Source organism: Saimiri boliviensis, chromosome 20, assembly GCF_048565385.1.
Source record: "Saimiri boliviensis isolate mSaiBol1 chromosome 20, mSaiBol1.pri, whole genome shotgun sequence".
NCBI lineage: Eukaryota > Metazoa > Chordata > Mammalia > Primates > Cebidae > Saimiri > Saimiri boliviensis.
In genome coordinates, this window is record NC_133468.1 from 15,924,067 (window position 1) to 15,951,956 (window position 27,890).

Genomic DNA, 27,890 nt, shown 5'->3' on the forward strand with positions numbered 1-27,890 from the left:
GTTACTTATAGATTTCAAATACAATTTTAATGCCAAACAAATTGCTCATCAAGTCTGTGAAATTGTATTAGATGGTGATGTCCTATTTTTGCAAAAATGTGTCACAATATCTTTAAAATGACATCCATCTCATCTTATGTAAGGATTCCAGGGCTCTTAACTATATTAAATCACATATTAAGCATATTTTCTCATTTCTCCAAATTCAAGATTTTAATTCTCTTTAATGCCCTATTTTTAATTGGAATGTTGCTAAATCCATTGACAGCCTTACCAACTATTTTAACAGCCTTTTAATTTGTCGTCTAGAAAATTATAACTCTTCATTAACTTTGGGAGACACAGCATTGCAGTTGTGATATATCATTCCTCATTTTATTAACAATCTACTTAATGAAATTCAGGCTTCAAGCAGATGATGGTGATAATGTAAGCACTTGCCCTGGATTTGTTTTTTTCTTTGACAAAATTAAGAATTTACTGATAAGCATAATAGGAGAACAAACATTCAATTCTTTAGGAGTGCAGGTGGGAAAAAAAAAAAAAAACTAACGAAAGAGATTTTGGAGCCTGCACTTGGATAATTAATATCCATATGAATATTTTCCAGAATGCCCGATATCCTTCCAACATTATTTGCCACTCTATAAGGCAATGCTGAGGGGATATGTCAGTCATTCAACATTTATAAACATAACCCACTTGGACCAGAGGTGGTGGATGACATAATCAGGTAGAGGATCTCGCTGAGCATGAAAATGACACTTGGCATGGGGAATAGGTGGAGGAGAAAGGACACTTACTTTGGGGACACCTGGAGGTTCATTACTACAAATGGGATTCACCTATATTTGTACCTTTAAACACAGTTGCGATAATCTCTCACCAGCATCTTCCTACTTTAGTACAAATTATTTGTAATTAAAATGATTACATATATCCAAGGATCTACCAAGTCAGTTGAAGAGCTAACACTGAGTCTACATAGAGGCAGACATGAGGCAAATGATGGGAGAAGGGTCTCAATCATTTATGCCTCTTTTGGTCGCATTTTAGGGGAGAAAACGGAGGCTTGAGGTGGTAAGTGACTTGCCAAAGTGAAGTACGTTGGTGTCAGAGACTTAATAATAAATGTTGTAGGCCATATAGACATTTGATCTACTATTAGACCCCACTTACCCTTGCTGTAAAGCATTGCTTAGAGCAAGTTTGTCCAACCTCTGGCCTATGGGCTGCATGTGGCCCAGGACAGCTTTGAATGCAGCCCAGCACAAATTTGTAAACTTTCTTAAAACATCATGAGATTTTTTGCAATTTTGTTTTAATTTACCTCATCAGCTATCTTTTAGCATCAGTGTATTTTACGTGTGCCCCAAGACAATTCTTTTCTTCCAGTGTGGACCAAGGAAGCCCAAAGCTTGGACACACCTGGAATTCTTCCATCGTGGTCTGAAGAACATAGATGCCCAGAACAGAGAAAATTGAGTCAAGAGTCAAGGTCAGGCTGGACATGGTGGTTTCACTTACAATCCCAGCACTTTGGGAGGTGGGTGAATCACTTGAGGTCAGGAGTTTGAGACTGGCCTGGCCAACATGGCAAAGACCCTGTCTCTACTAAAAATAGAAAAATTAGCCAGGTGTGGTGGCAGATGCCTGTAATCCCAGCTACTTGGGAGATTGAAGAGGAAGCACTGCTTGAACCCAGGAGGTAGAGGTTGCAATGAGCTGAGATCATGCCATTGCACTCCAGTCTGGGTGAGAGAAGGAGACTCCATAAAAAAAAAAATAGAGTCAAGGTCAAGGCTTCATGAAGGCAGGGCTATCCTGTCACCTGACTCTGCTTTGCCATGGTCCGTTCTGGAAGGGCATGTACTGAACCCTCTGAGAACACTGCAGTGTAGACCAAATAACTTGGGCAGCATCACACAAAACTAAAGAGATAGTTATGAAAGATAACTGTGGAGAGACAAAGCATCTTCTCCCAAGTTTTTTTTTTTTTCTTCTTTTGTTCAGGTTTATGTAGCAAATGTTATAACACACTGAGTTTGATTTTCACATAAGATCTATTTTTCCCATGGGAATCAGAAATCATTTTTTTTTGGTTCCTTTCTCATATCATGATACAGCCCTCCCTAGGAATGATTTGTTGTATAGGCAGAAAGCTTCTCACAGATACATAGAAAATGAGACAGAAAAGGAAGTCCTGTCTGTATCTCTTGACTCCATTTTTTTGTTGTTGTTTTGGGAATGTCTGCTTTGGACCACAATGCAAAAGTTCCTTTTGACATAAACTCTAAGCAATATTTTACAGTCACGGCAAGTGGAGAATAAGAGTAGACCAGATTGTTATATAGCACATTGTACTTATGATTCATTGTTCTAATGATCACCTCATTAAAACACATCACATCCGTCAAATCACTTGACTGTATGCACAAACTCTTTAAATAATATATGCTTAAAATTATGATGTTATGTCTGTTCATGAGCACAAATATATAAATACAAGTTTTAATGTGTTTAACCTGTGTAATATGTTACATGTGATTTATATATGTATTTAACATGTGTATATTTATGCACATATGTATATGTATACAACAATATATGCATATGGTCAAGTGAAAAACTGTACTTACAACTCCAAATGTCCTAAGATTTAGTCATCATGATGCCGCTGCAAAGAAACTGAGGATTAAAAGATATCATATGACCTTAAAAAATTCCCCCCTTAACTAGGCTCCAAATAAAATGCCATAAGATCCCTACATTCATAGAATTTAAAATTGGCTTAACAAAATATCATTACAACAGAACGATGCAGTTCAGAATATGATATAAAGGGATTGTTACATATGTGGCTGAAAAATTTAGAATATGATTTGTAAGTAAAATTTAAATTTTCTCTTAAAAAGCATTTTTGATTTTAGATGCATGCCCCAAACATTTATACCTATATCAAAACCTAGCCTACTTGTTCTTTTATTACCTCTACATTAGCATAATTTTAAATACAAATGTATTCTGGAGAAATGAGTGACATATACAAAGATTTATGTAAAATAATGTTCACTGAAGTATTATAATAACAAAAAATGCACGAAAACTAAAATTCTATTGGAAAAAAGATTAAATGGAAAGTACAGTGTGATATATCCATATGACAATGCCACATCATTGTTAAAGAAATAATATTTCAGAAGAACAATTTAAGAAATGGAAAGCATTCATGACAAAAGTAAAATGAACAGAGTGTTATACAAATAGCACATATAATTCCTATTTTGAAAATACATTCCACATACACACAAACAGCTCATAGGCTGGGAAATAAATATACCAAAATGATAAAAACAATTGTTGTGTGGAGGTAAAATGATAGGCTATTTTAATTTTCTTCTTTATATACTTATTATCTCCAAATTCTTTAGAATAGACACCAATTATTTTTATAACCAGAAAAAAAGAGTACAACGCAAAGTAATTTAAAAGACTTTTTAAAGACTGATCCTTTAAATTACCTAAAACCCCATCTGGCACCTGTCACCTACTCCTCTTCTCAATGAAGCTTTGTTATCCAGTCACGTTCAAATGTCCAGTGTCCCCTGAGCCCCGGATCAAGTCAAGTGCTACTGAACACTCTATTTTCCCAAAATAAATAGTGAGATGAGGACAGGCTCTGAGTACGGAGCATTGCATGTTAAATATTTATTGTAATTATTAATAACACAATGCTTCGATTTAGAGGATACTTAATAAAATAAGAATAAACTGTGTTCATACCAAGTCCCTAGCTGTTAGAGGTTCATCTAGGTCCCAGCATAACAATTATTTACATTTAGTATGAACTAATTTACTGTTATTATCATTTTTATTAACATCATCAATTTCTCTGATTCAGTTTCACACATTCCAGGGGAACAACAACACTAATTTTCCAGCCTATAACTTGTATGTAACAAGCAAGCCTGGTGTATGTCTCTCAGACAAAATTAATTCTTTCTTATTTTAGTTGTTTCAGGTTCAATCCTGATCAAATGAAATTCAAAACTCTATTTGTTGTTCTTCGTTTTTTTTTTTTTCCCTGAAACACAAAACCTCCTATACAGTAGTTACTGCAACTGTATCAGACAAGAAGCAAATTCATGTATTTATTAAGTTTTCTCTGAAAGAAACACATTATATCCAAGAGTGAGAATGCTTCTTTTTTTTTTTTTTCTTTTCTTTCTTTTTTTTTAAAAAACAAGTGCCAGGTGATAGCATCAATAAACAGTAACACTGAATACTCTAAGGAGGACTTTCTACAAATATTTTTAAAGGCTCCTTTTGGCTCTGAATAAAGCAATATACTGGGACAGCCACAGGAGCATGAGTGGAGCTGTGAGAAGCCATAATCTGAATTTGCTAAGAAAATGTAAGCAAAAAATTGCAAATAAAACTGCTTATATTCATGTAACTTGTTTGGCGACAGCCGTAGAACATAAGGAAAGCTGCTATAACTCATAACAGCATCTTGTAATAAAACAGCTCTATGCATCCCTCTCAAACTGCTCAGTGCTCACATCTCATCAGATGGCTGAGTAAGCACTACGCTTTGGGACAGTAAATCTGTTTCCAATATGGTCTACATTCACAGATATACGCTTCAGTATTCATCCGAAGACACTTCCAGCTAAGTACTTATAAAGAAAGGGTAATCATATATTTAAATATCAGGATGCTATTTTCTCTGTCTATTTTAGTAATCTAGTTCACACTAGAGCAAACCTAAATGGATCTCGGGAAACCTTCAGCAAACTCAACTCTAACTCGCAGCACAAAGTCTCTACTGTAAGGGTCTCTGGGAAGCCTTGCCTTCTGCTCCCATAATACCATGGTTTTGTCTACCAGGTCGTTGCTCTGTGTTATTAACATTATAAGACTCTTTCAACCTCTCCTGTAGTAGCTTGTGGGTTTCCCGAGAGCATGGACTATACCTTCTCAGCATCTGTATCCCCAGTTCCCAAACAAAACTAGAGATAAAATGAACCCTAGGTTCAGGGTTTGTTGACAGAGTGATCTCCTGCAGCTTAGATTCATAGCCTGGATTTGAGGTTCTAAAGCCTATGCATAGTCCTAAGGTTTGAAAAGGCATGAGGATAAAGCACATAGCAGAGGTTTTCCAACTGTTTGCAGACATTCATTTTTCTGAGGGGTTCATCTTGGTTTGAGCTTTGTAAGAGATTGTGTCTATTCTACAGGTGTTCCTTGACTTACAAATCAACCCATCATACGCTGAAAATATGGTGAGTCAAAAGCACATTTTCAACTTATGATATTCTCAATTTACAACAAGTTTTTCTGGACTTAATCCCATCCTGAGTCAGAAGTGTGCTGAATGCATATCGCTTCTGCACCATAGTAAAGTGGAGAATTGTAAATCAGGGACCATCTGTAGTGTCAACTCAGTGGGGTCAGAGAACGGGAGAGCAGCCATCTTTGTTCATTCTGTTCTTCTTTCTGGTATCAGATCCATAGCAAACTTACCTGCTTCAGTGCAGGGATACAAAACAGGAGACTTCTTAGAAGGGACAAGGATCATTCTATACTAAAGTTACTGATGATTGGTTTTTTTTCTGTTTGTTTGTTTTTTATCATTTACCCCCCACAAACACACACAATATAGATAAAGATTTAAGTCCCTACAAAATTAGGTAATTCAGAACTCCAGGCAATTCTAATGATTCTTCTATTAAGTGTCAAGTTTGGGATATAATGATTCTGAGCTCTGAGCAGGAACGCCCTCCCACCCCTTCACCCCTGAAATGGTTTCCCTTTGTTCATCTTTAATGTGGTAGTTCTGTATGTGTGTCTTCAGGTTAGAAACTAGAGAAATGGGAACACTGTGGTCTCAGTTAAGCCTAATACTTGGCAGACTTCATCTCTTAGAGAGAGAACACCTCAGGCAGAGCCTGACAGCATATTTACACGAGGAACATTGGAAGATTTGGGCCACAAGTAATACTGCAGCCAGCCAAGTGATAAGCAGAATTGAGGGCTGGAAAGATGTTGGCCCTGATTCTGGGTGAACACAGACTGGCTCTAATGGGCAGTGTGGCCTGAGGGGAACACAGCATTCTTGGAGACTGCTGGGTATGGTCACCTGGGCTGGGACAGCACATCTCACAGGAAGTCCCTGTCAGTACACAGTCATGTCTGAGCACAGGGCGATTTTCTAGTAGAGCCGAGGAGTTTACAAAGTAATTTAGGCATTTCACCCACAGTAGCAACATGGTGCTAATAAACACTCTTTACGAAGTATTTTGTCATCAATGAACTTCGCCACTAGAAAAGTACTGGGTGTGAGAACTTGGTCTAGGATACCAACTGTACAGAAGATGACTCTGGGCCAGAGAGACTTGTCTCAGGATTAGGCTAGGTCAACCTGCTTCAAATTCTGTGCTCTTCTATCGATTTTAAGGATTTCAGAAAATCTGAGTTGCTGAAAGATTGGTGCAGAGGAATGAGTGAGGAAGGAGGCAAGAGGTGGAGAGACAGGTGCCTGGGTTTCTTGGCAGGACAGGGCTTTGACTTACCCTGATCCTCCCTCTCTATTCACACAGGAAACAGCAGGACAGAGACAGGAGATGAAGAGGTCTAGGCAAGGATGGGTGAGGACGCAGTAAGGAGCTGAAATCTGCAGCAGGCAGAGAACAGCCCACCCCATCACTTAACAAGGGTGAGGAGGTGACAAGAGTCTCCTTTTGTTCAGAGAAGGGAAAGGAGCTAGCCACAAAAGACAGCAACAGCAAAGACAGCCAAGGACCACAGTCCCAGTGTTAAAATCGTATGGATGCTGGAGAGCAAAGGAGAGAATTTCCGGCTGGTGCTTCCCACTTGTCTTTACTCTTGCTAAAATAAAAACAGATTTTCTTTTTTTACTCAATGTGAATCTCAACTCTGAATTTAGGGGAAGGAACAATGGACCTAACCAGCAGGTGATGTCGCTGAATGAATACTGAACGGGGTGGTGGGAGCTAGGATTTTTGCTCTAAATTTAGGAGCTTGTGTTACTTTGGTCGCCACATAAGCTCTCTGAGTCTTAGTTTCCTCATCTGTCAAATGAGGGGCTTGAAATAGATGATCCCTAAAGGTTTGCTGGGTTCTGATAGTGTATGGTCATGGCATTTTTGAGAGTTTCTATACCCTCATCCTCTATGGTTTCCAGAGAAATAGCATCTGTCACATCAATGACACACCATTTGTATCCCTCCCTTTACTTTTCTCCTGCTAAGGTGTTTTAATCCTGACAGTATAATAGAATAAATCACAGCCATCAGAGATGGGAGTGACACTGGCCACACACATTAGAGATAAACAGTCAAAAATCGCTCACCCGTGCCTTCCCCTTTGCCCACAGCCTCTGCTGTCTGACAACACTAAGCTTGAACTACGATTTCCATCTGGCTGCACAGATCTGAGCACCAAAATAACCCTCTGCATTGTCTTAATAGCTGTAATGATACTCTGCCTTCCAGCAGCCTGCCTGTCCAGACCATCTCAACATATGGATTTGATTTCTTCCCTCTAGCCAGTGTTGAGGGAAGTATGGTTTTCACATGGTCAGTCAACAGCCACTTTCTTGTACCTACTAGCAGGAGCTACTGGAGCCTGATTGCTTGTGTTTGATCCTCTTTTCACCCATTTCGTACAAGTTACCTGGCCTCGGTCAAGTAACTAACCTCTCCAGACCCCGGTTGTCCTTAAGCATAGTGATGATTTTCATGTACCAACTTTAGAGGGAATAGTGAGGCATATAGTTAACATTCAGTAAATGTCGTTCAGTTATTAACATGATTGCCACAAGTCTTCTGTGGCTGTGTTAGATAAGAGAAAGAGGGTATTATGGTGTTACATAATTGGGAAAATGGATGCTGATGACAGAAAGTTCCAGAAAGGCACGGTTCCCAGAATAATTGGTCTGAGGACTACATAAATAATATGAATAGTTGATTTTAATGATGAGCCCTTATCCACTGTTTTGTTTTGTTTTGTTTTCTTATCACTTGCCTTAGCTGGCACTCAGAATCTATCTGTTAAAGCTGCCTGTGAACAGGAAGCTGTGATGTTCTGTACAACCAGAAATGTATGGGTCTGTGCACAACAGAGGATTTTCTAGTTTTTTTTTTTTTTAAGATTCTTTTCTCTTACAAAAAAAGGGCTATGACACACCTGAATTAAATCACCTTTCAAAAGTCAAGAAACAAATCATTGACCCGTATGGATGACTAAAGGGCAAGACGCCAGTACTTACTGTGTGTCTCAGGCAAGCTTATAGAAGCTAGTGAAGACCACCTGGTTTGAGATAAAGTACAACAGGGTTGGACCCACTGCTCTGCTCCAGAAAGCAAGATTTGTGGAAAAGGGCCACGATCTGATTGAAAAGTGCTTTCATTGCGCTCCACAAAATAACCATTGCTCATATCTATAATTCTTACCAAATCCAATATAAGGAGCAGGCGTTTGAAAAAACTCAGAGTCTCCAAACTTCTGTCAGATACCCCAGCACCTCCTCTAGGAATTGGGGTGCTGCTTCCCCTTAAGGAACCCTGGATAGCTTTTGTTGTCCCTGTTCCCACTCTCACTGCTTTGCATTTGTTTCCCAATGGGAAGCCAGGGACTTCTTCAATAATGTAAATTATATTATATTGCTCTGGAACTCAACATCTTCTATGAATTCCCATTGTCCCCTTAGTTCTGATGATCATAATCTCTCAACCTTAGTTTTTCCATTTTTAAAAAGGGGGATATTATTGAATTGACATATGTGAGGTGCATTGGAGGCTCCCTGGCACCCAATGAAATACTCAGTGCAAGGTGTTTTTGTTATCATTAACAAAACAAAACCTCTGTGAAAGAAGATGCTTTCTGTTCATTTCATCCCTGACACAGTCCATTTATAAAATTGCACTGAGTCCCTGCCACAGAATGCTGCATGATTCCAGTTCTATTTAGGACAGAAAACAAAATAGCTTACAGTATCAAGTTACCACATCATTTAAAGTTCTACAAGTAATCATCCTCTTGGGATGCAAACTGAGATTGAACAAAAGTAAGCTGTTGGCACAGATATTATTTCTATATTGCCTGTTTTTTTAAGCAAGCTGTCCCGGTTTCCTGAAAAAGGTTGAAAAGGGTCTTTACAAAGACCTTGTAAAGTTGTTCTAAGATCTGAGGTTGAAACTATAGCATGTGTTATTACTGCTGTTTTTGTGAGCCATTGAGTAAATACGCAAGGTGGGTGCTTATAGGATCTAGAAGAGAAACAAAATGCTTGTCGGCTTTCACTCAGGGATTAGCTAAAAATACCATGACATGCAGTGCACAGGTATGTCCTAGAAAGCTCTCATGGTGTCCAGACGGCCAAGCTGCAGCTCTGGCTTTGTTTGGCAACAAAGATGACTTAATCATGCATGAGAGAGTGGGAGATTCAGGCAAACCTGAATGAAAAGTCTTTCCTTCCAATATCCAGTGTCCTTCCAAATCTACCCTGGTAGAATCCAAATAGGACAGGGCAAAGGGCTGCCTTTTGGAGAGGAGGAAAAGAGATATGGTGGTCGGGGTAGTGCAGGAAAGAGCTTTGAGTATAGTAATGATCCTTCTCCATTCTCATGTATGATAGGATCCCCTGTTCAACAACTATTTATTAAATGTCATGTACATGGCGGTATGGCTGGTTCTAAGGGAGACGAAAAGATGAGTGAGGCACTGTCTTTCAAAGAATTTATAGGGTGTGTTTATAACTTCCTATTCTGCACTTTCTGAAAACTGATGTGACAGCTCTGAAGAGGGAAAAACAATATGAGGTTTGCTAAGCATGTGTTTAGAAAACTTCCATGTACTCAAAACAACAACAGCAACAAAAAATTCAACTAGGATACTCCATAATATTTTTGCAACTGTCATGTAAATCTAAAACTATCTTAAAGAGTTTACAAAAATTCTTAAAAAAAATCAAATAAGCAAAGAAAAAAATCACACAGTTTCTTATGGAAAACAAATAAAAGAAGTTACAAATATTTACTAAATACCAAATCACGTCTGGAACTCAAGCTCAGCGCCTTCTTTTTAAAGCTACCATTTCCTCGCCGGTGGTGGTGGCTCATGCCTGTAATTCTAGCACTTTGGGAGGCCAAGGCGGATGGGTGGAATACAAGGTCTGGAGTTCAAGACCAGCCTGGCCAACACGGAGAAACCCTGTCTTTACTAAAGACAGAAAAAATTCGCTGGGTGTGGGAGCCTGCTTCTGTAATCCCAGCTATTTGGGAGGCTGAGGCAGGATAATCGCTTGAACCCAGGAGGCAGAGGTTTTCAGTGAGCCAAGATCATGCCATTGCACTCCAGCCTGGGTGACAGGGCGAGACATCATCTCAAAAAATAAATAAAAATAATAAATAATAAACCCATCATTTCCCAAGAAGTCCTGTGGTATACATCTGCCCTAATGAATTAGCTGCCAAATGTCTTAATCCAATTTGCACTGAAAGCAGAGGCTGAGACTGAGTCTGTGAACAAGTAGTTTATCTGAGAAGTGATTCAAAAGAGCAAGGGTAAGGGACAGTGGCAGAAAGACAGGAAAGGGAAAGCCAACACAAGGGCGACTTATAGAGTCAGCCACTGCTGCCGTGGGTGCCTAATCATGATGGTGCTGGACCATCCCAAGAGGCTTACGCTGTGCATCTCAGGATGGGGGAAGAAGCATTTATCATCAACTTCTTATCTCTGGCTTCTGAACCCATCCTTCAAGGAAGTCCCACAGCTGCTAACTTCCTGCACTTCCTGGGTTGTATATACATAACTGTCCTGGTCCTCAAGGGCATTTAGCACTGTATTGTCAGAAAAATCTGGGGCCAGGATGAAACTGTTCCACAAGTGACCATTACAGAACCATTTTAAATCTGGGGATTTTATGTAACAATAAATCCACATTGCTCAATTTTCTTGAAGAACTGGGCAATCTAGAAACTCTAGACCTGAATTCTCTGGAAACACCAACCTGCCAGCCCTGAGAGACACTGCTTGGCCATACAGATTTCAGATCAGGACAGTCCCCACCATGATGGACAGTTGAAAACCTAGCCTACTTCAACCGTTTATCATACCTGGCCCTTGTGAGTATAGGATTTTTCACCTTTACTTAGCTATTCATAGTCTCGATACATATTCACACTGAAAAGGAGGTAGAGACCCACTATGTTAATGCAATGTTCCCCTACTGACTTTATCTTTCAACATACATGTAACTGGATCATTTTCTTCCAAGGATAGGTCCAAATTTATCATTACTGCTTTGACTTTGAAGATGTTGGATCAATTAACATAATTAATTATTACCTGTTACCTTCCAAGCCTGGTACTCAAATTAAATCCCCACTTTTAATGTTTGACATAACGCAGGCTGAGAAGCAGGAGTGCCAGAGAATTAGTCCACCTGCTTCTTCGGAGTCAAGAATAAAGAGGTGGTCCATGGCACCAAGGGCCTGCAATGCCTAATATACCAGCAAATGGTTACTCAATATTGGTTTAGAAACACTACATAATGAGCTTCTGTTATGTTGCATTTATTAATTCAAACACTTGAAGAATCAGGAGACTCTATTATGAGCTTTGGAGTGAAAAGTGAGATCCTATGTCACTCTGCTAAGTATGAGGTCCTGTAAGTTTGAAATGCAATCAGTTACCAAAGAAATGTTATATTCTATAGAATATGTCCTTTTACACTCAACTCCCTTGAGGCATTTTATTTATATAAAGATATGGTTTTTAAAAATGCTGATGGCTGGGTCCTTTGTGCCACAGATTGGGATTTAATTAGTCTTGGGTGAGACTAGGACATGCAGACTTTTCAAAACTGCCCAGGAGAGTCCAATGAGTCACCACTGGTCTAGAGACAAAAATGGCATGGTCTGTGACCACGTTCACTGTCCTCTTAAGGCTCAGCTAGGACAACTCAGCACTTTGCTGTCGCCTCCCTGCTGTTCAACCTCTGGGTTTGTGAAGCAGAAGGTGTTAACTAGGTCAGCTCTGTGCAGAGCTTTTGCAGGGCATACAAATGGAGGTCAGAGTGCAAGCATTAAATGAAATGCCACCGTAAACTAGGAAGAATTTGAACCCAAGGCGGCCAGGCAAACAGAGGTCTTTTTACAGCTGTCGGTGTCACCTGAACTTGCAGTCATTTTGGGAGGGATTTGTTTGGCCTCTAGATACTTATCCCGCAGTTGACTGGATCTTTATTTATTTATTTTTCTGAGGACATTAAAGTAGTATACCTCCCTTCTATCAATGTTCCAGCTGCAGCCAATAGGTCCATAGAAACTAATTGAACCCACCGGAATTACTCTCTAAATAAACTCACCATTTTGGTGCTTCACATAAATTCAGTGCTTTAATTCCCCCATACATGGATCAGACCTTAACTGCCCAAGGACAGAAGGAGAAGCACATATTAGAAGGTGGCAGTGGACATGTGGCAATTTGAAAGAAAGCGCTTCAGACTATTTTTAAACTGAAATGTATCCCACTGGGACCACAATTGCCCAATGCCGACTATTCATAAATCAAGGTGAACACAAAGAAGCTTCACATTTTGTGGGTCTGGCCAAAGAAAAAGGTCTGGGAAAGGAGGGAGAATCACAGATTCAGCTCAGTGAGAATGCATCAGAGCCTATCTGACTTTTCTCTGTGATTTGTGGTTTTCTTTCCCCCTCATCCTTGAAAGGATTTTTCTGTCTTAGAGAAAATGCAGCAAACATAATGCTGATAGTAACTTTGGTAAAATATTCCAAATGTTATACAAGTCTGTTGGACCTTATTAAATAAGTCTCTATTGCACTTATTTTTAATATTGTGGTGCACACTCAGTATTTGTTCTGATCACTCCCAGCAGAGATCTATTACTAAAGTAGATCTGACTTGAGGTTGAGTGGAAAAAAAGGCAGTCAGTGCAGGAGGAATATTGAGTAACTTGGTGGTGTGAGAGAGTTTGGCTGCAGCAGAGAAAAAGGGAGCTTGTGAGATGTGCATGCCAATTAAGGTGCTCAAGAAATGAACATGAATTCATTTCGAGTACACACTAGCCCCCTCCTCTTCATATGTCCCTTAGGGATGCTTCTGGAATTGCCAGAGCTGAAAATTAAATTATAAACCTAAAACATGACATTGAGAATGTAATGTCTCCTTTGATAATATCAGTGTGATGATTCATCAGTGGGTGGGGCAGAGCCACTCCTGGACGCAGACTGTAAGGCATGGCGAGGCTGATAACTGGCAATTCTTGCAGCTCTCACCGTGAAGTTTTTACCAAGGTTCTGGTCAGAATGACATACCTTCACAGGTCATATATGCACCAAAGACCTCCTATATATACTGTAGAGTAGGCACCTGCAGAGACACAATCGCAGCATGTGGCACCAGTCAAGAAAAACTGATAATATCGCATCACCAATAACCATAAAAAGGAACTGTTAAGGCAACTCAACATGCTAATCAATGGCAGAAAACTTGCAAGTCGGCATTTCACAACATGAGATTTGATATTGTCATGCTAGACAGACATACCATCCACATTTTCTAAGTGGAGTCTTTTTCTGAGCTGTGCTTTCAATTCTTCTCATTAGAACAGGAAACAAGCCACTGAAAAGACCAAATTCTCTGGTAGTTGCATCTATGAGTCAGAGCACAAAACTGCAAAGCCCTTTGTTTATCTCCCTATTCACTGGAGTCATAGAATCCATGTGCTATGTATGCTGAGTCACTCATCAAGAGAATAATAACAACAATAAGAACCCATTAAGGGCTATAAAAATTCAGAGGGCAGAAAGCTTCACCAAAGATGGGGACCATAGGTCACATCCTGTGGGATAAATAAGTTTGGAATAGGCAGAGAGGTATTCCCCAAGAAAAAAATGGACATAGGAAGATCCGTGATATTTTTGCAATTGTGAGAGCTTTCAGAGGCCTGGCATATAAAATAAAGACTAGAGAGGAACAGGACTGGGGTAAGACAGAAGGCAGAAATGGGGCCCATGGCAAACTGGAATGTCAATAGATGAGCACTTGATTCAAAATTTCTAAAGCAATCCATAGGCCAAATGAAGCTTATCTAGGGGCCAAATATGGCCTGTGTGACTATAATTTTGTGACCTCTGATTAGAGGACAAAAAAGGAGGCCAACTCTGAGTGGTGGGATGGGGAATAAAACTTATACTGTGCTTGGAATGACAGGTCAAGTTTGCCCTGACTGAGTAGCACATGTAATGGAAAGGTGTTTTTTTTTCCGCCAATCTTTTCACAGGATTTTCGTCCTCTTTCCATCCCTTGATTACCTGCATTGTCATGTGAGCCTCTTATTTCTCATCCTTGTACATTTTTTTTTCAGATGATCATACCAAGTCCCATGAAATTGTTAGCTGTCAACTCCTAAATCTTTATCCAGCTCAAGCCTCTCTAGAATTTCAAAACTGGACAGCCACTGCCTATTAGACATCTGCACATGGAGATCCTACAGGATACCTCCAATTCAAAATGTGGACAGTTACCTGTACCATCTTAACCCACAAACCAGGCCATCCTCTGTCTCAGGCCCTGGTGACTGATGCTAACAGCTCGTCAGTTGCCATAACCAGAAACTTCAGTGATAGCCTTGATTTTTCTTTTTTCACTTAGCCTGCTTGTCCTATCAGTTGTCAGAAAGTATTGGTTCTATCTTCTAAACATACTCAGCTTTGCAAATAAAGTTACCAATAGGCAGGGATAAAACACACACTCAATTGTACACACACACACACACACACACACACACACAGAACTCACATCTACTTATAGTCTCTGATTTATTTAGTCCATGATAGAGAGCAAATGATGGTATCATGGTCCACACAGAGAAGGGGCAGATGCAACATAATCTGTTCTCTATTTTTTCCCTCACTGGGATCCATATGAAGTGCTCTGTAGCTGGTGATAACTCTTTGCATAGGCAGGAATCTAACGAATTTTTTAAAAAGTCCAAATTATTGTTACAACTCTACATTCTTATACTCAGGTTTATGGCCAACATTCCAGAAGAACTTGAACTAACAATCTATGTACTTCCACTTAAGTGGTTATTTACAAGCATTGACCTTTCCTGGCTCTTTAAGTAAACTCAGCATCAGAAAGGCAATATTCTCTTTGCAGGAGAAAAAAGCAGTCAATGGCCAGCAGTCCCAGAACAGTATATCTGCCTCCGCTTTTAAGGTGTCCTAAAAGGCCAACAATCTTTTATTCTCACCAACATTTCTCAAACAATCTCTGCTATCCTAGTTCAGGCCACCAGGCTCCCCTGCTTAGATGAAAACACAACCTCTAACTGACCACCTTGCCTCTCTGTACAAGCTGAAACCAGTATTGTCTCCCTGAAATGTCTTCATGATTGTTTCTCTCCACCATTCTAGCTCATCTGTGACCACTCTTCACTCAGCCAACCCACACTTCTTTTACATCCTTGTGGTCACCTCTGGGCTTGTGCACTGCCTTACCTCTTGCTTGAACACTCACTGTCTTGCCTCTTTGACCGAATTCCTCCCCAGCCCTTAAATGTATGCAAGAATGCCACAATTTCTAGGATGCCAGACATACAAATCTGGGTAAGAGGTCTTTCCAAAATCATTCAATATTTTCCCTTTTGTAGTGTTTTTTACATGGTACCTGGATACATATCTATTATATCTTACCATTTTAAAACTGCCAAACTGTGTGAGGTAAGAAACTATGTTTACCTTTTTTTCATTGTTGTGTCCCACAACTTACAGTTGCCTTTTAGGAACCCCTGAAATAGTTTTTAACCAATTTGAGGGAACTGGGAAAAATAAGGCAGTGTTTTAAAAACACAAAACTATCCATGATATGGAAACCATGCCAGAAGAAAGAATTAGAGAAGGAGGCAATTTAAATGCTGAAGCAGTTGTCCAGTGTTGGAATGTTGGAAGCTGCCCATGAAATGAGAAAATTGGAAATGAGATAAACGAAGCAGGAAATAATAGGTGTGATTTGGTAAACATCAATATGAAGAATTAAGAAAAAAGAGGCTTGGAAGATTTACCTAAAATGCAAGGCTGTGATACTATTCCCCAAAGCTAGAAAATAAAAAACGGAAACAAATTTTGAGGGAATGACAAATAAATTTGCTTCTTGTATATGTACGGATGAAATATTCCAAGGTGCAATAGCAAAATGGATGTGAAGCTTATGATATGGTTTGGTTGTGTCCCCACTCCAATCTCATCTTGAATTATAGCTCCCATAATCCCCATGTGTGGTGGAAGGGACCTGGTGGGAGGTAACTGAATCATAGGGGTAAGTTCTCATGATAGTGAATAAGTCTCACGGGATCTGATGGTTTTATAAAGGGCTGTTCCTCTGCACATGCTCTCTTGCCTGCTGCCATGTAAGATGTACCTTTGCTCCTCCTTTGCCTTTTATTCTCAACAACATTTCTCAAACAATCTCTGCTATCCTAGTTCTGTGAGGCCTAGACTGTGAGGCCTCCTCAGCCACGTGGATGGTGAGTCCATTAAACCTCTTTTTCCTTATAAATTACCCAGTCTCAGGTATGTCTTTATTAGCAGCATGAGAATGGACTCATACAGCTTAGAAAGATCACAGAAGAGCAGCCTTAAATTTCAGCCTCACTGGCGTTAGGAGCATTTGTTATCAGGCCAGTTGGTGTTCCTGGTCTACTTCAGCTATCGGAGTCTTTCTTTCCTACGTGGAATTTATTCCATCATGTTTAGGAGGCACTCACCATAAGCTATCTCCAAGCACAGGATAAACCTACATCCAAGACACAGCGAGCTACAGCTGTAAAACGGTAGATACAGACATCATCAACATGTGTCCCATGCCAGACCTACCTGAATCTTCCTGGAGAATATTCTGCTGAAAATTGCAGAATAAACCCCAAACATATCTATATAAACAAGGGACTCTTTCCAGTGATGATACCAAAGGAAAAAAATGTGAGAGCGGGAGTAATCGGCAGACATCTTCAAAGAGATCTCTCTGAAGAATAAAGCCAATATATGAGAATGAGATTCTAGAGGACAGATGCATTGTTAGATTATCTGGTGATATCAGCCAAAACATCATCCTTTCAAGTAAGCTAATTTGAATTGGGATACTATCATTTGTAAGTGAAAAAGTCTTCAGAAGTAGAAATAGTGACCACTGAAGTCATATGAATAAGAATGTTCTAAAGGAAGTGCCAGAGAAGAAAGAGTATAGGATTAGGATGAAACTCTGGGAAATTTCCACAGAGAATGAGCAGAAAAAGGAAGATAACTCAAAGAAAGTTAGATACAAAGTTGAATGCAGAATTGACAATGGGTAATTACTGTGAGGATAACAATTAGGAAAACATGAAGATAGTTGCCAAATGGCTAAAGTTATTGAAAAATATAGACATATTCCTAGAAGGGTGGTTAGTAGCAACAATGAAAATCCAGGTAAGAATGACTCTCTGACAAGGACTCCAATTATTACCAATTATTACGCATAAATTGATGAAAATGGATTAATTTTATCTAGCATGGATTAAGTCTACTCTTAACTAAATTCATTTCTGTAATATGTATGTATTTACATGCCATAAAATGCACATTTAAAAAAAGCATTTTTATCCTATGACACTACCTTAGAGCAATTTTTCCAATCTATTTTTTTAACTTGTAAAATTGTTTGACTAGCAACTCTCTTACAGTCTGTTAGCGTCAGCTGACAGTTGTTAGATAGTATCTTTCATTCCTGTCTAAAAATATGAAAATAATGTATGAGTTATGTTCACCTTTGGGAGCAAAATGTATGGTGGGTAGAGACTTAGATGCACTCTATCAACAAGCTGGAAAAAAAAGTTGTGAGTTTGAAAATGTCAGAATTTTTGCAATTCACAGGAAACAAATCAAGAGGAAAGAAAAATTTCTGTTGTACCAAAATATTATTAGGGTTGGAGAGCAAGTAATCTCCATATTTGCTGGCAATAGGATTAAAATGACAATAACTGTAATTATAACTACTAGCACTTACTAAAAGAAAGATAATGTCCAGAGGATGATAAATACATAACTGTAAGAAATAAGCCCAATAACTATATATGGTGGGGGCTTTTAGAGATGGAGAAAATGAGACTCAGTCTATGTTCTAGAATTTGATCAAGATCACACTGTTAATACACATCAGCACTGAGATATGGACAAAGTTTAACTACAGAGTCTTCATTTATTTCTCTTTTCCCATATGCCTTCCATATAAAACAATAAGGATTCAATTTATCCGGCAAGAAGATAATATTGAAAGGTGGTAGATTCTCTTTTTCTAGGATTTTTTTAAAAGAACAATACAACCAAAGACTAGAAGGCACTGTGTTATTCTTGTTTGAGTTATGAAAAAAAAAATCTTACCTAGAAATAGGAAAATAAATGGAAAGCAATCTTCTCAAGGTACATTTCAGTCTTAAAAATATTGACTCCACAAACTCTTGAACTTCACTAAAATTTACAAGGTGTTCTTTGTAGGTAAATTAAAATACTAAGGTTTTCAAACTAGAACCTTTTAACTATTATTTAGATATAGTTGAAAATAACTATATTAAGACAATGGTATTGAAAGAAACGTTTACAGGTTTCAAAAATATTCCCACAATTATATAATAAGTTAATTGAATCAGTGCAGGTAATACTGTAGCGTACTGGTGGTTCATGAGTTTTCAGCTCATTAACACTGTTTAAATGTACGTTATGCCAAATTACAAAGAGCAAAAGTTATTGCCCAAATTATTTTAAAGACCATAGGAGCAAGAATTAGTTTATGAAGTACCAAAACCAAACCTAGCCTACGATGTGTATGTGTGTGCTTTTTAAAGCACATCAAAGAGTTGATAGGATTTATTTCTTTGCTCTAACTGACTGAGAGAACTGATGCAAGCATACTTTCAAAAATCCAATCTTCCCTCAATTTTTTCTTCGACCTTGACCTAGACAGCCAGCCTGAGGTACAGAGAAAGAATTCAATCTTGGCCCCCTCTCGAGAGACTTGAACTGCTAACTGGAAAGAAGCACTTTTTGAGGAATAAGAGGCCTGGCTGAACTCTCTGGCCCACTGGGCCTTGGCTAGCGCAGAAACGAGTCAGTTCTGCTTACCTGAGCAATATCATTTAGATAGTGACACCTTTCTTGGTTAGTGTTCCAGGTTGAGAGGTTGTGCAAAAAGGTGACGACCACAAGGGAAGGCACAGAATCGGTGCTGACAGCCCAGTACACACCCTACAGTAAGAACTTTTCCCTACAGTGGAGTTTGGTGGAGAGGTATTGTAGGCAGGAACGCTTCTGGAGAGTCAGGCATGTCTGTGAGATGGAGGTGAATGGCTGAGAACAGGAATTAGATCCATAGGACTGGGAACTGGTGGTGAACATTATAGGTCCAATCAATACTATTAACTATAGATCCTGTATTATTAAGAGATATTTAAAGTTGTGGATTCTTAAAAGTCTTAGAAAGTGAATTTCATAGACCCTTCCCAGCCTCTGACTAAGGATTTAATGATATATTTGTTTGTTTACTTATTTATTTGGGAGGTGATTAAGCATACTGGTTTAAAACACAGTTCTTGAACCCAACTCTGTAGGTTTGAAGCCTGTCTCCAGCTCTTTCCATGTTTTCAACTTTGGATGACTTATCTAATCTCTTTCTGACTCAGTTTTGTAATAAGTAAACCAGGGAGTGATAATACCCACCTTGCAAAGTTGTTGTGAGCATTAAGCAAAATGCTTAGATTGGCTCCTGACACAAAGAAAGTACTCAACAAATGTTTGCCATTATTCTTTTGTCATAGTTACTATTGATGTTTGTTTAATATACCTGAAAACCATGTCATAATCCTGGTGAAACACAGAATGCAGACCAGAGTCCCAGGCACATACACATGCAAAAGGAGAACTCACGTCCAACTCTAGACTCCTAAGCCCCAGGAGAATGTCTTGTATATCACCCTGCTCTTCACCCTAACTCCATGGTCCATTTAAAAAAACAAAAAAAAAAAACAAAAAAAAACAAGCTTGTACAAACTGCCTGGGAACTTGGCTGACCTTCATTATTCAAAGTGGCGTTTATTTCACAGGTTGGACTACGGCTGGGTCTGACCAGGCATCAGACCACTGCTCACTTTTGTCAGGTGCATTAGCTCTCAGACCACTAGGATGCTATTTAGTGCAGGATTAGTCATTTACTAATTACTAATTACTCCAGTGGCCACAGACCTAAGGTCAGCAATTTTCTTTCTTCACACCAGGAGGATCCAGCATAATAGAGGCCAGACAGGTGATTTGCATACTCAAAAGAAGAAGCCACAACAGAAGAAGGCAGAAGAGGATTCTGTTTTGAAAGCAAGCAAAGATGGGCACAATTTGACAGGAGCCTCCATAAACTTCTCATGGGAACACCTGGCTCATTTATCCTGCTGGGAGATGGCAGGTTCTCGCATTTGATCCTTGAGCAGGCCAGCTGGGGTAACCGGACAAGGGCTGACTCTGGGCCTGCATCACTTTCACTGGCTGGCAATTCTTTCCCACCCTGAGCATCTGTAGAGTCATCCAACTGTGTTTGCAAAACTTGCTTGTATGTGAGAAGTGTGTTTGTTTTATGATCAGTGTCTTGGGTTTTAAATAAGAATACTGCAGGAGATGATCCCACTATGATCCTTGTTAATGTACCTCTAGGCTAATACGTACAGAGATGATCCTGCTCTTTGATTTCATGAATAAGAAAATAAAATGGGAAATGCATGACATTTAAAAAAATTATTGTTATTACTGAGTGTAAAATGTATTTTAACCCTCTCCATAGTGGCAAAGTTTCAAGTGGAATGTACATCTTGCCAGATTGTATCTCCTGTTCCTCCTCTCCTTAAATATGTGCTTATTTACTTCCTGCAGAGTTCAATTTTAGAACCCATCAAAGTAGATCCACTCAGACTCTGACTACATTTTCATGCATAAATTCATAGATGTCTTCAGAAGGAATTGCACTTGCATATGCAAATACCTTCTGATGCTTTTTATTTCTACTTTTGGCCTGCACAGTTTTTAATTCATGCAAACACATTACACAAACAAATATGGGCTCAATAACAACATGCGGCATGTGTGAATTGTTAATTGCAAAGCTATGAGTTTGATATGGCCAAGCAACCTCCATTATTATCAGCGGAGAGGAACAAGATTAAACAGGAAGAATGAAGGTATATTTGAAAATAAAATCCCAGTCCTTGGTTTTATCTTATGTAAATATTAATAAAGGAAAATGTGACAGGCCCATCCACAATTCAGCAGTAATCTGGAATCTACACCTCAGTGCACCATGATCCAGAAGCCAGCATGCACCTTTAATAAGACTTAGGAAGAAGAGTGATTTCAGCACAGAATCATGAGACACAAAACGTATGCAGCAACAGCGTAAATGAGACAAAAACTACAGCAGAAAATGAAAGGCTTTCAACCACGCTGAACGTGCATCACCTTTCAAAATATTTGAGCCTCGTGTTAGGGAAGCTCTGGGAAACAACAGATAGGTGTCCCATTTTTTCATATTGGAAATGTAAGCTCTCTCTCAGTTAATTAAGCCATGATTCTTCTTTTTTTTTTTTTTTTTTTTTTCCAATTGCCACTACCTGCAATATGGGGACCGATGAGAACTTAACAATGCAAAAAAAAAAAAAAAAAAAAAAAAAAAAAAAAACTTGTTAAAGTGACTCACAGATCAAAGACATTTGATCCAGAGCAATTTTCAGGCAGCCTCTGCCCCCTGTTTTCTCAAAGAGGAAGATCAGCATGTGTTTCATTTACATGAAGATAACTCAGAAAATAAGAGGGAGGATTAAAAAAAATTGTATCCTGCAAGAGTTATAACGGCAATGGAAACACAATTTTAACAGTTTCACTGTTGATTTATGTGTTCAATCCTCTATTAAATAAAAAAGCTGGAGCTAGGCTAAACTGGGAATGTATAAAAAGATGTTATCTAGAACAACCTCTGGATTGTAGATTTATAAACCATGGGCATGGTGCTAATTAATAACATATATACACACACACATGTTTTGTAGGGAATAAAAAATAGTAAAAGTCATTGAAGAAAGCTGAGAAACCAGGACTAGAATTCCAAGCTAAATTATTTCATTAGGAATTAAACCCATGGCAACATTTATTGCCAAGGACATGGAACAAGAATAAAGAATCACTGTTAATGAAACAAATGATAAAATAACCTAGCAGAGCAGGGCTGAGCCCTTTGATGCTAGCAGAGTGACCCTTCCAGGGGCGTTCGGTACAATTTTGTGTGTTTGCTTGTAATTTTGCTGAGTCATCAATGTAAACTGCACACACGGCGAGGCTGGTACTCATAAGAGATGGAGCTAGTGAGTGAGCGTCATCACACCACCTCTCAGCGCTGCTTTGCTTTAGTCTACGTGTTGATGCATTTACAGCAACCTTGGAGAAGTGGTAACAGAACTCTTCATAAATATTGGACATGAAGATAATGCCAACTGTTAGTGCTTGGGAGGAAAATATTCTCCTCCCAAAAGAAATCAAAACAGTATAAGAGAAAGAAAGTTAAGGCTTGGAGAAAGTAGGAGGGAAAATTACAACAGTGAAATTGAAAAATAACATACATGTGGCCACCTATGCTCTGAAACACAAAAAAAGAAACATATAACTCAGAATTAACATAATATTTTAGTAGGGGAAAAGGTGTATATTATTCTACATTATTTCAATAATGTTTTAGCCAAGATGTACCGTTTGTTCAAGGAGAATCTAAATGAGAAACCCAATGCCAAAAGGAATAGAAATTCGTAAGTAGACTATGAGGAGAATAGTTTTGAAAAAACACAGGTAATCTTAGGTTTCTCAGGATAGAGATTCACCGTGGTGTTAGGAATATCCTTTATGCAACCAAGGGTCTGCAGTAGGGTACATCTGTCAAAAACCACCATGGCGGCTCTCCAAAAGCAACCGCCAACCACACAAATCAAGTATGTTAGACAATTCAGAGTAAATCAGGAGGGGAAACACTACAAACCTTGTCTAGGAAACTCATCTGACTCCCGGTGGACGAGGTCCGTGACTCGGTTTCCATAGTGCATCCTGCTGTCATGGTCATAGGCCTTCAGAGTCTCGCTGGAGCTGTAGGATTTCTGCGTGGGCACGCGGCAGTCCTCACTGTCCAGAGAGGAGCTTGTGTAGCGACACTCTTTGCCACAGCGTCCTCTGGTCAAAGAGCGGTGTCGCCGGTCCTTTACATCCATTATTCCAGAGAAGGCGGAAAGCCGATGTTTCCAGAAAAGTCAGGCCTGAGTTTTGGTACTTGTCACTTTGCCACCTAAAAACATCGAAGGAAAAAATACCAAGACTGTGAGTACAAGAAATGTTGCTTTCAGTTCTGATTCACGCTCTGACTCAGATGAAAACATGAAGATGCAGATTTGCTCAGCCCTGCATGATCTCTTTTGCAAAAGCTTAATGTAAACTAAACAATCAGCCTAAATAGAAGAACTCGATACAGTAAATTAATTTTCTTGCTGTTTAATAGATTTGGAAAAAATAGTAACAACAAATAATCATCTTTTGATTTTTTATGTATGCATAGATGACATGATAAGTCTGTCACTCTAATGCAAGATCTTACTATGAAGCAATTCAAAGCCAAATTGATTTTATCCTTTTTTAATTACATTCTCTTTATGATATAGAAGGCTTGGGTAGAAAACAAATACCCCACCCCCCAAAAAGCAATAAAAGACAAAGAAAGGTGCAGCAGCAGATCTGAGCATAGGGCATAAATATGTGCTATTAACACATCGTAGTGATACCAAGTCACATTCAACTAACATAAAACGTCCTAGCTTTGTCTGGAGAATAAGAATAAAAGTTGTTCTCGACATGCAAACAATCTTTCTCCAATTTCTTCAATGAGCTTTTGGCAAACTCCCAGTCTTTGCTCCTTTGCAGATCTGTGTCTTGGACACACCTGGTCACTTCTTCTGCCTAGGCACCCACCAACATGAGATCTGCTGACAGGCAGTCTCACCGGCACAGCCACCTGATAATTCCCCAAGCCATTCTGTCACCTTCATTGCTGGGATACCCACTACAGAATGGGAAAAATGAGGAAGAGTTCCAAATACAGTAGGGAAGCTGAAGGGAAGGAACCTCTCTAACATATGAACTGGCAACCAGGGAGCCCTACAGTCTGGCATTTGACACCCTCAGCCTAGACGTGTATGCCAAACATCACTCAGAAAACACTTGCCTTCTGCCTAGCAAATATGACCAAAATGCTTAGGCGCCTCCAAGTTCCAAATCATAGGCTCTTATTGATTTCATTTGCCATGCAAAATAGCATAGACCACGGGACCAGGACCTGGACAGAACGGACAAACACAAATTTTAATTAAAATGGAAAATGCAACCCAGAGCCAGGGAAATGATTTTTCTCCAGGCTACTGTTGCTCACTGCCTCCTCAATATGTCAGAAAATACTTGAGGAGCAGTTCTGTAGTTTTGAAGCCCTCTGTTCTTCCTTGGCTACCTTTACCATGCAGTATTAAGATAGCTATGCATAGCAATGTGGATGACATTTGCCTCCAGACACCAGAGGCCAAGTAGCCCCTCTCTTGTTTTTTCACACCAGGAGTTCTTCTAGATCTCAGGGACCCACCTGATCTATACTATGTGTACACTTTATTGCCAGTAATTGTGGACAATGTTGTTTGATGATTGGCAATAAGAAAGAGGGCACGACTATTATGAACTTGAAGCACAGTCTTGCTGCTGCCTCCACTGCTTATGCAAAAGCACATGCAGTAGATAGTGTGCTGGAGTCTGTAGTCTCTCACTTGGCAAGTTCAGAAGTGCCTTTGGGAGTCTCTAGTCATGACCTCAGGACCCGCTTAGAGGGCATAAGCAGTGTTGGCCTGTAAGTTTCTGCTGTGGCATAGTCAGTTCAAGTGTCTCCACATTAAAGCAATTTCTAGATGCCAAAAATCCCTTTCCCTAACTTCTAACCTGCGATTTCAACATTTTGGAATCCAAACTGTAGGTTATTTAAGAGAATAACCATTGAAGTCTTAACTGGATGCCAGTCCTTCCATGACCACTGACAAGACAGAGCCCTCGTCAAAATTATTCCTGGTCTTTTCAACTCAGTCTCTCAATCAGTTAAAATAGAAAATAATAGTATCTACTCAACAGAGTTTTTGTAAAAATTAAAACATACATGGTGGTAAAATTCCTAATATACTATCTAATACATCATAGGGGCTCAATTAAAATTAGTTTTTATGCTCCTCTGAATGATTTTTTAAATGTTTTTTTCTTAGCTAAGGAGTCACAGACTTGCATAAGACAGAGGAAGAAGACGATGATATAAACCCCTGAAACTCATGGTTCTAATAATAAATCCTAATTCTTAAGCTAGGCTCTAATAAAGGAAGACTTTCAGCATCTACTAAAAGAATGTAAGACTGTGTGCACCAACACTGAGGAGCCACAGGTGGTTTTACGGGGAGTTGAATGCTTTGAGTCAATATGATGATTTTCTTCTCTCTTGCCTCCCTGTTAGTTTTTACTTTTCAGTATCTTCAGTGTTCCTGACTCATGAAATCCTATCTTCTCTAATTTGCATTGTGCTTGGAAAAGCAGGCTGACTTTCTATATACATGTGTGTATGTGTGTGTGTGCTTTTATTTTTTAAATCATGCTCAGAGTGGGAGCTTAAAGGTTTGTAACTTTTTTTTTTTAGACGGAATTTTGCTCTTGTTGCCCAGGCTGGAGTGCAATGGCTTGATCTTCGCTCACTTCAACCTCTGCTTCCCAGGTTCAAGCAATTCTCCTGCCTTGGCCTCCCAAGTAGCTGAGATTACAGGTATCCGCCACCATACCCAGCTAGTTTTTTCTATTTTTAGTAGAGACAGGGTTTTGCCCTGTTGGCCAGGCTAGTCTCGAACTCTTGACCTCATGTGACCTGCCCACCTTGACCTTCCAAAGTGCTGGGATTACAGATGTGAGTCACCATGCCCAGCTGCAAGGCTTATAACCTATTAATAAAGTTCAAGAACTTTAGTGTTCAGACATTTTGACATCTAATTTTGTTGTTCAGAGATCTTTTCCTGATAAATTTCTCTTTTTTGGCTCTCCCTTTGATGGTTAAGTTTGTCAGCAATATCACTTCTGGGTAAATGATGGAAATTTATATATAATGAGGTAAAAATTCACAAATCTCAGTCAGAGAAGCTAAATTTCTTAGAGCTCACAGACTGCTGGCAAACAGACATTTTGCAATTGGTCTGCCTGTTAATTAAAAATTAATTGTCGGTATTCAAAGACAAAACGAAAGAATTTATATGAAAATCTGGATTCTTATCTTTAAAAATCAGGCAGTTTATAAATGTCTGCTTCCAGAAAGATGGACATACTTTTCGCCATTTTCCCTACCAGGTACAGCTAAAAGCCCTGGACATTATGCATAAAACATGTACGAGTATGAAAAACAGAAAGAGCAGAACAATGAGGGGTCTCAGGACCCAAGGAACAACAGTGGTGAGTTCCCTGGGGTTTCTTTTTGCCATTTATATATCCCAGACATGGAGCTGGCAACCCAGATTTCTTAATGGGCACAGGCAACAGAAGTGAGTCTCCTTTACAGCCAAAGGACTATGAAAAGGGCAGGCTCACAAGAGAGAAAATGTTTAGACCATGACTACCCTACTCCAGCAATACACCAGAGAAACCAGCTGTGGCCCCACCAGCAAAGGACAAGTCTTCACCAGCAAAGGACAAGTGGGAAGCTTGCCCTTCTACGCAAATGATGCTGCAAGCTGGCACCAACCTTAACCAGAGTACAGGAGAGCCAGGACTTTCAGCCCCTTCCAGGAAATAGTGAAGCTCTCTTCTTCACTGGAGTTCTGTCTTCCACCCCCACTGAGCATAAACAAGGCATTCCTCCTTGCTCCACTGGGGTGGTGTGGAAGGAGGTTTAGGAGAGTCAGAACTTTTCACCATCCTCCTGTGGTGAGTCCTCTCACCCCACCATAGTGTCTGCGGATGCCATGTGGTAAGCAGCGCTGAAGCGTTCCTACTCCTACGACCAGAAGATGTATCGCTGTGTGCCTAGTGGGGAGCCAGAACTTCCATTCCTCTACTCCCTGGGTTGGCTTCCCCCTCAGCATCTAAGAAGGAACTCCCTGCCTTTGAATGCTGACAAAAGCCGGGCAGGGAATTTGGCAGTAATGAGGCAGGTTTCCCCTTCCTCTGTCAATGGCAATGTCAGAAAAAAATCAGCTAAAATAGAAGGTTTAAATAAAAGCTAGAGTCTCATAACATGATACCCTAAATGTCCAGGTTTCAATAAAAAAATCACTTGTCATACCAAAAACCAGGACATTCTCAAGCTGAAAGAAAAAAAGGCATTCAATCGACGCTGGCACGAAGATGACAAAGATGTTAGAATTATCTGACATATATTCTAAAGCAGCCATTATTAAGCTGCTTCAATGGACAATTATAGGCACACCTGAAAGAAATGGAAAACAGAGCATCTCATTGGAGAAATAGAAATTCTCAGGAAACAAATAGAAAGTGTAAAGAAAACCACAGTGGAAATTTCAAAACTGAAATATACAGTAACCCAAAAGAAAACAAAATTCTCAGTAGATGGCACATGGACTTAACAGCAAACAGGAGGGAAAAAGAAAAGAATGAGAGAACTTGCAAATAATCAGTAGAAATTACTCCAATATCTATAACAGTAGGAAGAAGGAAAAGGAG

At 39.4% G+C, this 27,890-nt stretch overlaps 1 protein-coding gene across 11 annotated transcripts in view; it reads right to left on the reverse strand.

Annotated features, from left to right (window-relative positions):
• The window catches only part of TENM2 (teneurin transmembrane protein 2), a 3,817,113-nt gene that overhangs the window by 929,036 nt on the left and 2,860,187 nt on the right, over positions 1-27,890 (reverse strand). For all 11 annotated transcript variants that reach the window (XM_074390353.1, XM_074390351.1, XM_074390352.1 and 8 more), the window contains one exon: positions 23,146-23,445. In XM_074390353.1, the coding sequence (XP_074246454.1) occupies positions 23,146-23,371 (226 nt within the window). In that variant the 5' untranslated portion in view covers positions 23,372-23,445. The remainder of the gene's footprint in view (positions 1-23,145; positions 23,446-27,890) is intronic.